This window comes from Notolepis coatsorum (assembly GCF_963971535.1).
Source record: "Notolepis coatsorum genome assembly, chromosome: 2".
NCBI classification, from domain to species: domain Eukaryota; kingdom Metazoa; phylum Chordata; class Actinopteri; order Aulopiformes; family Paralepididae; genus Notolepis; species Notolepis coatsorum.
In genome coordinates, this window is record NC_140166.1 from 106663920 (window position 1) to 106678755 (window position 14836).

Consider the following 14836-nt stretch of genomic DNA (forward strand, 5'->3'; position numbering starts at 1 on the left):
GCTTCTATCCCCAGGCCATCAGGCTGCTAAACGAACAATAATCGCTAAACGAACAATAATCACTATGCAACAACCATCAAATGCACACAGCACACACACCCACACGCACACACACACTCACTCAAACAAACAACACACTGCAGCACCCACTCTCCACACTTTAGATCACACAAACACACTTACACTTTATATTTATTTATTGATAAAGGATTTGCACTACAACTCGTACACCTACTGTGAATTGTACCTAAACTGCACCTCGTCCATTTATGCCTTGCACTATATAGTATTGTATATTAGCACACTGCACAGTATTGTATATTGTATGGTAACTACGTCTACGAACATTGTACATATGTCTAAACTGAACACTGTGACCTCTTTTTTTTTTTTTTTTTTTTTTTTTTTTTTCTTCTAATTTTTACTATGTTTTTATTTCATACTTATCTTGTCATGCACAGTCTCTGGAGCGCAACAGTAAGAAGCATTTTGTACAAAAGTATTCTGTACTTCTGTATGACAACTATTAAAGAAACTTGAAACTATCTATCTATCTATCTATCTATCTAACTGTGCATCTTGGGAAGAAGGAAGAAAAACGCGGCTTATTATTATTACCGAGGCGCACGGCATTAATAATGGATCAATGCCACGTCAATATTATTATTATTATTATTATTATTATTATTATTATTATTATTATTATTATTATTATTATTATTATTATTATTATTATTATTATTATTATTATTATTATTATTATTATTATTATTATTATGATTATGATGATGATGATTATTATTATTATTATTATTATTATTATTATTATTATTATTATTATTATTATTATTATTATTATTATTATTATTATTATTATTATTATTATTATTATTATTATTATTATTATTATTATTATTATTATTATTATTATTATTATTATTATTATTATTATTATTATTATTATTATTATTATTATTATTATTATTATTATTATTATTATTATTATTATATTATTATTATTGGTCTACAAGTTGTTTAGCGAGAGGATGGTGGTAATGTGCTTCAATAGAACAATGGATCAATGCCATGTCAAAACTCGCTCCGCTGATCTGGAGGGCTCGCAGACAGTCCACACACAGACACACACACGCGCGCGCGCACACAGGCTTGCAGCCACACACACATTTCCACTGTCCAATAGACAAGCGCCCTTTTCGACCGCGTGACATTGTTCAGAAGGTCTCGGTCCGCCTCACAGATTTCTCTATGTGAACGCAGGCGAACCAAATGAAGAATGCAACAATGTTGCAACTTCACCCCCAGAACCGCACAGAGTCCACCAAAACTATATGTGAAAGCAACCATGTGTTCGTAGGTGTATACAGTGTACCTTCCGTAGATCTCAGCTGACCTTCCTAAACATCATTCATTTCACACAAAACCACTAGGTTTATACAGAGCCCCCCCCCTGAGGTCAGCTGAGGAAATAAAAACATCCATGTGCAAATCTGTTTAGAAATCTGCTCGGATTATCAACCAATCAATTAATATCTTCATTTATCAAGCACATTTTACATGTGCCGAAATCTGTCCATTGGGAAAAAAATTCCCATGGATTATTAGTAAACTGTTCCCTCAGATTTACAAATGGATCCGTAATCTGAGAGCAGGGTTTACAAATGTGAGAGCTGGGTTTATAACCAAGAGTACAGACTTACACGTGGGTCTCAATAGTGGGTAGCAGTCATTTATTTTGGTAGTAAAATCAATACAGGAAGGTGTTGAATGCATTTTCAGTGCAAACAACAAATCAATCTGCTTCACCTCAGCATGGAAAAAATATATATCCAAAGTAGGTGCACATACTGTAACTGTTATCCAGTTCATTATATTTATGGATTTATAGACATGGATTTGATTTATCATTGAATAATTATTGAAGTAGCCTACACTGCATGATTCCATTTGTGCATCAGGCAGTTAATTAATTAGTTTGAAGTACCATTTAAAAAATAAATCACGCACCCAAACAGTCAAAACTATGGGCGAGTGTCTAGTTAAATCTTGGGACACCTCGGTAAATAGATCTGACGTACAGCTGTGTCGCCAGTCGCCACATGCAAGTTCCCCACTCGCACTAGTGGCATCGAGTCAAACATGAACATGCACTTCACAAGATTTCATATGCAACCATTTTACTCGCAGTAAAGTCCTGAATTAAGGTCCAGAATAAGCTACTGCACAGCAAATTAAAACTCAGACACAGACCTTGGTCAACACATCGTCTTACAAAAGACCTCTACATACAATGAGGTAGACTCCCCATGTTGTTCAGGAACTCCAAACATGGTGAATAAGTTAGCTGATGACACAACAGTGATACAGTATAGGCCTAATCACCAACATGGACAAAGCAGCTTACACTCTCAAAGAACACCTATGGGAGACTGCAATTCGAAACTGGCCCCTACAAATGTCCTAACCAGGGGCGGATTTAGGATTGTAGGAGATCCGGGGCTTAGCCCAGATGGGCCCCCCCTTTTTTTTTTTTTTTTTTTCTTAAAATCTTTTTTTATTTATTTTTTTTTTTTTTGCAGGCAATGGGTGGTTTGGAGGGGCTCAGGCACGACCCCCTCCACGACAGAATTTTTTTGAATTTAATGAACCTGTACGTGCAATTTCCTGCAATATAGAGCCTTCAATCTTGACCAATAAAGCTGCTCTTTTCACTATAAAACTCAGTTAACCATAACATAGTTATGGTTAGATTTATATATTGGGGGGGATATATCATATTTTTCATATAATCAAAAAGTGGTGGAGCAAGATCATACCTTTGCTCCCCCAAGTTCAATGGTGGGAGAGCAGAGATGCTCCGAATGCTCTTATGGCCAGGCGTCTATGATTCACTGATACAAAGTAAAATAGTGCAGTGCAATAAAATAGTTAGTAAAATAGAATAAAATAATGCAATAGTGCATTGCAATAAAATAGTTATCATCGTATTTTTTCGGGAGGCCGGTAAGGAGTGCATTACAGTAGTCGAGTTGGCTTGAGATAAAGGCATGGATCTGGTTTTCAGCGTCCTTTTGATTTATAAATGGCCGTACTTTAGCTATGTTTCTAAGGTGGAAGAATTAAGTTTTTGTCAACTTGTTGATTGTGATTTAAAGCTTAGGTCTGAGTCTACCATAACACCAAGACTTAACTCACTCAAATACAGTTAGCAGCTGGATAGACCACAGATGGAAATTAGCTTCTGCTAAATCTGGTGCAAGCATATTTTCATGTAACAATGATCAATTGTAAAAAAAAAAAAGAAAAGAAAAAAGAAAAATCTTTTCTTTTAAATAGATTCAGGGCTTTTCAGAATACATCCGGGGCTTGAGCCCAGGTAGCCACCCCCTAGCTCCGCCCCTGGTCCTAACCCAGTTGTACAGTAAAGACCAAGTATGGCTTTGTCAGTATTCCAATGTACAGTGTGTCCCCCCCCCCTACCCAACCCCCCCCCCACCTCCAATGTACAGCCCCACCCAACCCCACCCCACATACCCAACCTCCTCCAATGTACAGTTTCTATGTCAAATGTATGTCAGTATTCCAATGTACAGTGTACAGTGTCCCCCCCCTACCCCCCCCCCCCCACCTCCAATGTATAGCCCCACCCAACCCCACCCCACCTACCCAACCTCCTCCAATGTACAGTTTCTATGTCAAATGTATATACACTCTTTTTCTGGATTTCTTTGTATCACAAACAGTACTGTATTTGCAAATCTGGTATGTCATAAATGTATAGATGTAGCAGTACTGTCTATCTGTATGTCGTGTGCAGTGGCGAATCCTTATGGAAGCCAACGGAAGCCAGGCCTCCCTATTAAAATATGAATTAATATCAAATATGAAATATGAAGAAAAAAATATATATATATATATATATATATAATTTTTTTTAGTTTACATTCTTTTTCATCTGTGCATCTGTGTTATAATTTTTTATTTTTTTTTAATGTCTCCCTCTTCTCCTTCTCACTCCCTCTAACACACTGTCAGACTCACTGTGCTCACTGCAGCTATAGAGGAGAGGAGGCAGGGGGTAGGTCTCTTTCTCCAGCCTCAACCATGTGATTCATGTATGTAGAGTCCAAAACCGATACAAGCCAATCAGATTCGAGCTGACTGCCACACCTTAAAAGTTTAAAACGGGGCTGTGAGGGCGGTTAGGTGGTCGAGCGGAGATTGCGTTCGTCACCAGCCCCGGAGCTGTGAGCTTGGTTCGCCTGTTCGAATCCAGCTCACAGCTCCGGGGTTGTCACCAGCTTGGCTGGCCGTCTGCACTGATACAATTGGCTGTATCAGAGGGTGGGAGAAGCTGGCGGGGTGGGTCCGGGTCGTTGTAAACAGCGACTCCTACAGTTCGGTCGGGGCGCCTGCTAAGCGCGGATTGGACGTGAGGGGGATAGTGTGGTCCTCCCACACGCTACGCCCTCTCAATGAGAATCCGCGCTGCCAGGTGAAAAGAAGCCGTGATTGGCTGGACGTGTGTCGGAGGAAGCACGTGGTAGCCTCCACTCTCCCAAATGATCTGACTGTGGGGGGTAAAGCGCAGCGACCAGGAAGGGACTGGGAATTGGCATACGACTAACATTGGGATGGGAGAAAATCGGAGGAAAAATGGAGGGGGAAAAATACCAAAAAAAAAATAAAAAAAAAACGGGGCTGTGAGCAGAATCATGAGTGTGGCATCCCCTCTGCACACCTCCCCTCTGCACTCTGAAAATTGTATTAACCCGTGACTGCTCCCACGGGCCGAATATTGCCCCGATCCTCGCAAGATCAAATCCACGGGTACCTCTCGGCGTGCCGAAGCTTTTCCTAAATCACTTCCATCATCGAAAACGAGGGGAAAAGGTCGGCTCGCGACCCTGAAAATGTCGCGTGATTTTAAAAACGCTGTATTAAGTGAGCCTATTATGGGATCCACGCGAGCTTCTATCGTGGGAACATCTGGGCGTCCCGCAACTTTTACTCATTCACATGTAGCCCCGAAAATGCTTAGAAAAGGAAAGCCGCAAGCGTGGAATAAACTCGCCGAAACGGAAAAGTGTCCCACGGGCGCGCCGTGATTCCGATCCGCGTGAAAGTATTCACGGCCATAGAGGACACCGTGGGACACCTTTCTGCAACCGACTATGTGTCTCGAATTTGCTCCCACGCGGCGCGCAAAATCGTGCAAGGAAGAATCGGACCAAAAATGAACCAATGCTCCAGCAGTATTAATGACCCTGATGTAAACAAGACAAACGTCTTTCTCTGGTCTGCATCCCCTTATACAATTGTGTGTATTGAGCCGTACTGTATTGTACCCATTCTGCAATCTGTTAAATAAATAAAAAGAAAGTTTGACTGGCCGCCGAGCCATACTGTAGTGTACATGGTGACTGCTTGAAAAAAAAAATGAACCAATGCTCCAGCAGTATTAATGACCCTGATGTAAACAAGACGAAAGTCTTTCTCTGGTCTGCATCCCCTTAACAATTGTATGTATTGAGCTGTACTGTACTGTACCCATTCTGCAATCTGTTAATAAACTTTTCAATCAATCAATCAAGATCGATAACCAGTTGAACAACATGGACAAAGCGGCCTACAGGAGTGAGATCGATAACCAAGTGAACAACTTCTCTCTCAATGTCGATAAGACCAAGGAGCTGGACATGGATTACAGGAGGGGGAGGGAGAGAGTCCGGACCCCATCAACATCAATGGGTCTGCTGTGGAGAGAGTTAGCAGGTTCAAGTTCCTCAGTGTTCACCAAGGACCTCACCTGGGACAAGCACACCAGCCAGGTGGTGGAGGAGACACAGCTACGCCTCTTTCACCTCAGGTGGCATGAATACATTCGACATGGGGCCCCAGATCCTCCTACACAGGCACACATGAGAGCATCCTGACTGGAAGCATCACCGCCACGTGGTATAGGATCTGCTCTGCCCTCGATCACAAAACGCTAAATGGTTGTACGAACAGTCAAGAGTGAATGAATGAATGAATGAATGAAAACTTTATTTAACATATTGCAGAATGGGTACAATACAGTACGGCTCAATACTGTTACACACAGTTGTTAAGGGGATGCAGAGTTTGCAGACCTGAGAAAGACGTTTGTCTTAATTGTTTACATCAGGGTCCCCCATTTTCAATTCATATAGACATTTATGACATACACAACATACATGACATTTATGGCATAGGGACATATAGGTATTTAGTACTGATACATTTGTGACATAAACGGTATTCAAATATACAGTACTGTTACCCCTAGATCCTGACAGAGTATATACATATGATGGGGAGGGGACTGTACATTAGGAGGGGGTGGGCGGGTGGGAGAGAAATATACATACGGTGGGGTGGAGACTGTACATTTGGAGGGGGTGGGTGGGTGGGAGAGAAATATACATAAGGCGGGGAGGGAATATATACATGCGGTGGGAAGGAGACTGTCTATTAGGAAGTGGTGGGGGGTTTGGGCATTTACGGTGGCCAGTTTAGAATTGCAGCCTCCCGTAGGTGCTCTTTAAGAGCGGTTTTGAATGTGGGTAGGGATTCACATTCCTTTACAGCTTTGGGTAGAGCGTTCCACATTGATGTGGCATAATTGCTAAACGTGTTTAGTCCCTTGTTTGAGCCGAATCTGGGTTTAACATGATTTGTTGAGCTTCCTCTGGTGTAGTGGTTGTGGTATTCACTGACCTTTGGGAAGTATTTTGACATGTACATGGGTACCTTAGTCGTATAGTGTATTTTGTAGACCAGGCCCATTGCAAGTTGCTGTACTCTGTCGTCTACTCTAAGCCATCCTAGGTTGTCAAAGTGGGCAGGGGTGAGGTGGGTTCTGGGGGTAAGGTCAAGTAGTAGTCTGACCAGTTTGTTTTGTGATGTTTGTAATCTTGTTTTTAGCGCCTTTGAGGTGCTTTGGTACCATGAGGTGCAAGCATAGTCGTAGTACCCTTGAATGAGTGCTCCTGCCAGAGTCTTCAGGGTATTCTTGTTTACCAGAGAGGAGATCCGGTACAAGAATCTAGTTCGTTGGTTGACTTTTTTTATTACATTGGATGCCATTTTGTCACAGGAAAGATTTGCCTCTAGGATGGTACCCAGGTAGGTAATTTCGTCTTTCCTTGTGACAATATTGTCACCCACTGTAACTGAGAAGCCGTCGGTCTTGCTGAGTTTGTTATTTGAACCGAAGAGAATGGACTCTGTTTTGCCCATGTGTAATGATAGTTTGTTATCAGCGAGCCATATGCAGATTTTGCCTAGTTCCGAGCTGAGGGTTTTTCAACCTGCAACTTGTTCTTGTCAGCGGAGTCTTAGCGGCCGGACCAGCAGGCTCCGGGACAGTTTTCCCCCCCAGACAGTACGGCTCATGAACAAATAACCGGCCTGCTGCTTGTCTGCCCACTACACTGTAGTGAGTCACAATACTATGATTATTATATTATAATCTAGAGCTTTTTTTATATTTATTTTTTTACTGCCACTTTGCACACACTACACCCAGGGCCGCCTGGGAGAAATGCGAGGCCCTGTGCGAGATTTAAACCCCCCCCCCCCCCCCCCCCCCCCCCCCCCCAAAAGGTAAAAAAAAAATAATAAAGTATTATTATTATTATTATTATTATTATTTTTTTTTCATACAGTCAACATATTCGTAAATAATAGCGCTGCCCGAGGCTGGGCATGATACAGTCAACATATAGCAAGAGAGAGAGCGAGAGAGAGCTCCCGTTCTACAGTCAATATCCAGTGTACAGAGAGAGAGACACATTGGAAAGAAATTGAAATGCTATTTGGCCCTAAACAGAGAGTACACAGTGGCAGAATACCTGAGCACTGTGACTGAAGATCCTTGACTAGGTACAGACTCAGCGAGCACAGCCTAGCCATCGAGAAAGGCCGCCATAGGCAGACTGTGTGTGTTAGAAAGAGAGAGAGAGAGAGAGAGCATGTGTGTTAGAGAGAGAGCATGTATGAGAGAGATAAGCAAAGATGACCCCCTAAAGGATATTCAACTTTTAATGAAAGAACAAAACAGAAGGAAAAGATAACTTCACAAAGGCAACATGAATATACATAGATCCAAAAGGACAAAGATCAACACTTAAATCCAAAGAGAAGAGGGTCTATACCAGATAAAACAAAGCAGCAAGGAGCCAATGGCCGACAGCTAAAGGCTAGCCAGGTAGGCTACTGACACCAGGCCACACACAGCTTTGGCCAACGGCCCAACGCTACCCAAGCTACACAAACGACCAAGACAATGAATTCACACACAGCACATGTCGTATCTCCAAATGTTGTGAAGTAACATATGTTTTGCCTGGAAAAAAACATCGTTATTAACACTTTGGTTGCCTAAGGTTAAATTAATGATATACCATAGATTGCCAGCGCTATTTGTCTATGGAGAAAGTCCCCTTCTTTGCAGGGCTATAACTTTTTAAATTCTATTGCTACATTGCCATTATTAGGGCCCATTCAAAGTCCTATATGTATTGTTCATTGTGTAGCAACGTTAAACTTTTTCAAGTTCAAGTTCAAGTTCTTTAATAGTTGTCATACAGAAGTACAGAATACTTTCATACAAAATGCTTCTTACTGTTACGCTCCAGAGACTGTGCTAGACAAGATAGTATCAAATAACATAATAACATAATATAGCATGAATTTAGAAGAAGAAAATGAGGTCACAGTGTTCGGTATAGACATATGTACAATGTTCTGAGTTACCATATAATATACAATACACAATACTATGCAGTGTACTAATGTACAGTACTATCTAGTGCAAAGCAGAAATGGGATGAGGTACAATTTTAGGTACAATTTACAGTAAGGTGTACGAGTTGTAGTGCAATCCTTCATCCATAAATATAAAGTGTGGGGAGTGGGTGCTACAGTGTGTTTGTTTAAAGTGGGTGTGTGCTATAAGTGTGTGGAGTGGGTGCTACAGTGTGTTTGTTTAAAGTGAGTGTGTGCGTGTGGATGTGTGTGCTATGTGCGTTTGGTGGTTGTTGTTCATTCACATATTCATAGTAAAGTATGGTCTAATGTATAAGTATGTTTTCATCTCTTTCTGCAGCTTTCTCCAGAACGTGATATATAGCCCCAAATGCATTATATTGATGATGAAATACAGTTTGATGGCAATCAGCGCGATATAAAAAATTCCAACTAGACGTACTTCTAGAAGTTACTACACGTCATCTGATGTTGACCGGATGGGCGAGGGGGCGTTTATAATTCCGTGGGCAGCGTTATACCAATCATCTAATGTGGGTCAAATGTTGATAATATCAGTTATTATCGAAGACGGTAACGTTACACGCTGAAACTCACCCCAGTCTCCGCGCGCCGTTGGGCGATCATCGTCGAGTAGAAATTTTTATCATTATGGGATATATTATTACCCGGTCCATCTCCAGCTTGTATAATGGTATATACGTCCAAATCATGTTGTTTATCGAGTTATTGGCAATCGATCGCTATGTAGTGTGACGAGCTAGAGTGCCGGAACCTATACCGAGTGCCCGGAAGTAATATGGCCGACCAGCAAAACCTCTACTGCGCTTCCTGTTAAGCGGTTGCGCCGATCGGCCACCAGATGGCGCTCCTGAACCGCCAGAGAGCTCAGTGGGTCCTGCTGGTGGATCTCAGGCCAGCGGAGGGACATTATGAATCCGATCGCAGATTTTTGAAATATTGATATAAGGACGCTGTACAGCGTCCCCCGGCAACTTTAGCATGGCCAGCAAAGACGTCTAAAGACGGGTCACGGCACTCAAAGTGTTAACAAAACATTCGGGAGGGGAAGGAAGGAAGAGTGGGGTAATGTCATGATTTTCATTAATCTTACCTGCACCAAGGAACGCAGGGCGAAAGGCCGCAACACAGGTCTCCACGTTGACGAAAGGCCTCTTGCTGGCGGGACAAAAATAACCCCCTGCTATTCTCACGGCTAATGTCAATGGTCGTAGCACAAGCTAACAGCTAACTCAAGGCTAACTGATAGCATCAAACGAACGTTCCCAGCCGAGCGCAGCCGGCAGCTAACGTCGTAGCTAAACAGCTAACTGACTAACAGTTAGCTCAACCAGGCTATCGCTAACCATTAGCTAACGCAGAAGCAAGCTATGTGGCTACATACAGGTGCTGACAGGCCACACACCGTTAGCTACTAGTAGTACTACAACAGCTAGTCGGCCAGTTTAGCTCCAGAGAGAGAGAGAGAGATGTCCACGGCGGGAATAGAATAGAGTTAATAGAATAGGTTAAAAACTCACCAAACGTCCAAGAGGATGGAGACAACCGCGTGGAGTTGACGAAGTTCATCTGCCAAACGACCATCCTCTTCATCTTGGCTGTATGCGCTGTCTCTAGGTTAGCTAACGCTATGTAGCCTTTAGCTAAGCTAGCTACTAGCCGACATCATCATGGCTATACCATGACAAGGCTCCGGCCATTTGTCCCGCTAGCGAGAGGCCTTTCGTCAACGTTCCTTGGTGACCGACCGACTGATAATGACCGACCTCTTTCTTCGTCTTGGCTGGCATAACTAAGCATAATAGTCAAAAGCTGCATGCGCGAAATAGTCGAACGCAGCTGACTCACGCCGGCGTACTACACATGATGATGTAAGTAAAACCACCCCCCTCGTTGAAACCAATAGTATGTCTGCTGCAGAACCCCAGAGGCTGAGCTCCAATAGTGAGTATGTCTGCAGACCCAGGAACAAGTCAGACACATTCTACAAACGTGTCTAATGTGAAATATATAAGCATATAAGCAAAACTAGATTTATGTCTGTGATGAAAAAGGGCCTCGCGGGAAGGGGGGCCTCACAAAAAAAAATAAAAAAAATAAAAAATAAAAAATAAAAAAAATAATAAATAAAAAATATATTTTTTTTATTTTTTTTTATTTTTTATTTTGCGAGGCCCCCCTTCCCGCGAGGCCCTGTGCGACCGCACTGCTCGCACACCCCCTGAGGCGGCCCTGACTACACCCATACTGTGGTGATTATTATAGTATACGTTAGAGCTACTTTATGGATGTGTCTGCTGCTACTTTGCAGACACTACATCTGGACTGTGATTATTGTATTATAATTTAGATCAATTTGATCGTTCTTTCTGCTGCTATTTTAATCTATTTCTATTGCTTCTATTTTTATCCTATTTTATTGATGTCGCTGTTGCAAGGCCAAGGAACCAAGACAAATAAATGTCACTCATTTATGCTTGCAAAGGTATCGATGCTGTGACAAATAAATAAGCTGAATCTGAGGTCAAAATTAGATTGGTATGGTTTTTTAAATGTTTTCAAGCCAGATCCAAATATATACATATTTTACCTCTCTACAGAATTACATATCAGGCTAATTATCCCCTTTGGTCTGACGACGTGACAATAATGTGAAGGCGATACCTACATTGGTCACTAGACGACACTGCCAGCCGGGAGCGGTGAGGACTGTCATCGAGGTTGATCTTGGAGTCCCAGGACACTGCCAGCCGGGAGCGGTGAGGACTGTCATCGAGGTTGATCTTGGAGTCCCAGGACACTGCCAGCCGGGAGCGGTGAGGACTGTCATCGAGGTTGATCTTGGAGTCCCAGGAGCCCCCATGTAGAAGATTGGATAACCTGTATGCCAGTGGTTAGATGACATGATTGATTGATTGATTGATTGATTGATTGATTGATTGAAAACTTTATTAACAGATTGCAGAATGGGTACAATACAGTACAGCTCAATACACACAATTGTTAAGGGGATGCAGACCAGAGAAAGACTTTCGTCTTGTTTACATCAGGGTCCCCCATGTTCAATTCATCAGGACATATGACATACATGACATACAGATAAACAGTACTGCTACATATATACATTTATTGCAAATACAGTACTGTTTGTGATACAAAAAAGAGTCCAGAAAAGAGAGTATATACATTTGGCGTAAAAACTGCACATTGTAGGAGGTTGGGAATTTGGAGGGGGTGTTGTCATGGCCAGTGGCCTTGTTAGGTTGGAGGGCGCTCAGTTTTTTGAGTACCTATGTTGTGATACATTAGGAAGATGAGATTGCTTGCTAGGATTGAGCCAGTGTCATTAAATGTCTGATTAATGAACAAATGGGTCTTGATTAGAGCAACAGAGGCATTGTATTCAGTGATCAGTGAGGGCCTGATCAACAGATGCCGTCTACAACAAGATAATTATACCAAACTTTAGTCATTTATTTTATTTAGTTTATTTGTGTGTGTGTGTGTGTGTGTGTGTGTGTGTGTGTGTGTGTGTGTGTGTGTGTGTGTGTGTGTGTGTGTGTGTGTGTGTGTGTGTGTGTGTGTGTGTGTGTGTGTGTGTGTGTGTGTGTGTGTGTGTGTGTGTGTGTGTGTGGGGGGGGTGTATGGAAAGAAGGAGAAATAGACAGAATTGTTACAAGGAATAAAAAATGGAGGTATATAATACAACCTCTGTACAAGACCATATTGGACTGGAAAGACCAGAGAAAGATTACTACGTGAACATGATTTAACGCTAGAGAAAACAGTTCACATGTGCAGAGCAGCAGAAACCACTCGTGCACAAGCAAAGGAGCTGCGCACGGATGAGTCGGCAGCAGTGCATGCCGTGAAAAGAGAGGGACAGCGCCCAAAACAGTTTGTAAAACAAAAGCCTACAGAGCAAAGTCCCAGGAGTCCAAACAGTAGATGTGGAAGATGTGGAGGCAAGCATATGTCTAGGGCATGCCCTGCTTATGGGAAAGTCTGCCACAAGTGTGGGAAGGATAACCACTTTGCGAAGTATTGCAGAGCTGAGGCTTCAGGGATGAAAGTGAACACAGTGGAAGAGCCAGAGGAGTTCTTTGTGGACTCAGTAGTACAGTCTAGCACGGCAGAGGCGGCAGAATGGATAGTCCCATTAACTGTGAATGAGACCATAATTCCATTTAAGATAGACACTGGTGCACAGGTCAACCTGTTGTCCATAGACGATTACAGGACCCTCACAGTTAAGAGCAAAATACACCCTGTGAAAGTAAAAGTGACTGGTTATACAGGAGTGACTGTTCCAGTTAAGGGGTGTTGTGTAGTGACTCTAAAGCACAAGGGACAGCAGTTAAGGGCACAGGTGCTCATAGTAGAGAAGAGCGTACAGCCAATCCTAGGTCTGAGTACCTGTGAAAAGCTTGACTTAGTGAGGAGGGTGTTTGTAGTGAATTCCCAGACTAGCACAGACCACAAAGCAGTCATGCAGGAGTACAGCGATGTCTTTGAAGGACTAGGATGCTTGCCTGGTGAGCACAAGATATGTGTGGATGACACAGTGACTCCTGTAGTGCATGCGTGCAGAAAGATTCCATTTGCACTGAGAGACAAACTCAAAAAGGAGCTAGCCCGCATGGAGAAGATGGGCGTCATAAAGAAAATAGATGAGCCAACAGATTGGGTGAGCTCAAGTTCAAGTTCAAGTTCTTTAATAGTTGTCATACAGAAGTACAGAATACTTTCATACAAAATGCTTCTTACTGTTACGCTCCAGAGACTGTGCTAGACAAGATAGTATCAAATAACATAATAACATAATATAGCATGAATTTAGAAGAAGAAAATGAGGTCACAGTGTAGTAGAGCTCACTAGTAGTATTGACGAAGACAAATGGGTCTCTACGCACCTGTCTCGATCCACGGGATCTAAACAGGGCTATAAAGCGTGAGCATTTCAAGCTTCCAACAAGAGAAGAGATCATGTCACAGTTTGCCGGTGCTAAATGGTTTAGCAAGCTGGATGCGTCAACAGGCTTCTGGCAGATGAAGCTGGATGAGGCAAGCTCAAAACTGTGCACGTTCAATACACCAGAAGGAAGGTTTCGCTTTCTGCGTTTACCTTACGGTATTCTGTCTGCGCCCGAAGTTTACCACAAGACAATCCATATGATCTATGAGCACATAGAGGGAGTGGAGACCATGATGGATGACATCATCGTGTGGGGATCCACAAGAGAAGAACATGATGCACGGCTGAGGGAAGTACTGGATCTGACACGCAAGTCCAATCTGAAATTAAACCGAGACAAGTGTGAGTTTGCAGTGAAAAGCCTTAACTTTGTGGGAGATGTGATTTCAGAGCAAGGTGTCAAGCCGGATCCAAGGAAGACGTCAGCCATAGTGAACATGGAACGTCCACAGAGCAAAGAAGATGTGAGGAGATTTCTGGGAATGGTCACATACTTGGCTAAGTTTATCCCCCAGTTGTCTGCCCAGTCAGCACCACTCAGAGGGCTTCTAGAGCAGAAGAACGAGTGGGAATGGTCTCATGAGCAGGAAGAATGCTTCAAAATGCTGAAAGAGATCTTAACCAAGGAACCAGTGCTCAAGTTTTATGACCCAGAACGGAGCACTAGGATATCGGCAGATGCTTCTCAGTACGGCCTAGGAGCAGTACTGCTACAGATGTATGACAACAGCTGGCAGCCCGTAGCCTACGCATCTCGTGCATTGACAAGTGCTGAAGTTAGATATGCACAAATAGAAAAGGAACTTTTAGCCAGCACATATGCATGTGAACGTTTCCATCAGTACATAATAAAGGCTTTTGAAGTGGAAACAGACCACAAGCCCCTAGTATCAATAATGGCCAAGCCCCTCAATGATTGTCCTCTGAGGATTCAGCGACTGTCAATCAGACTGCAGAAATATGATGTGAACATGGTCTATACACCAGGAAAATTCATGTTTGCTGCTGACACACTCTCACGCGCAGTCA

General features: G+C 42.7%; 1 protein-coding gene across 1 annotated transcript in view; it reads right to left on the minus strand.

The window, feature by feature from the left end:
• LOC311223481 (proline-serine-threonine phosphatase-interacting protein 1-like) overlaps positions 1–14836 on the minus strand; it is an 80445-nt gene that overhangs the window by 12221 nt on the left and 53388 nt on the right. Inside the window, exon 13 of the mRNA XM_084308267.1 lies at positions 11501–11712. Coding sequence (XP_084164393.1) covers positions 11501–11712 — 212 coding nt within the window. The remainder of the gene's footprint in view (positions 1–11500; positions 11713–14836) is intronic.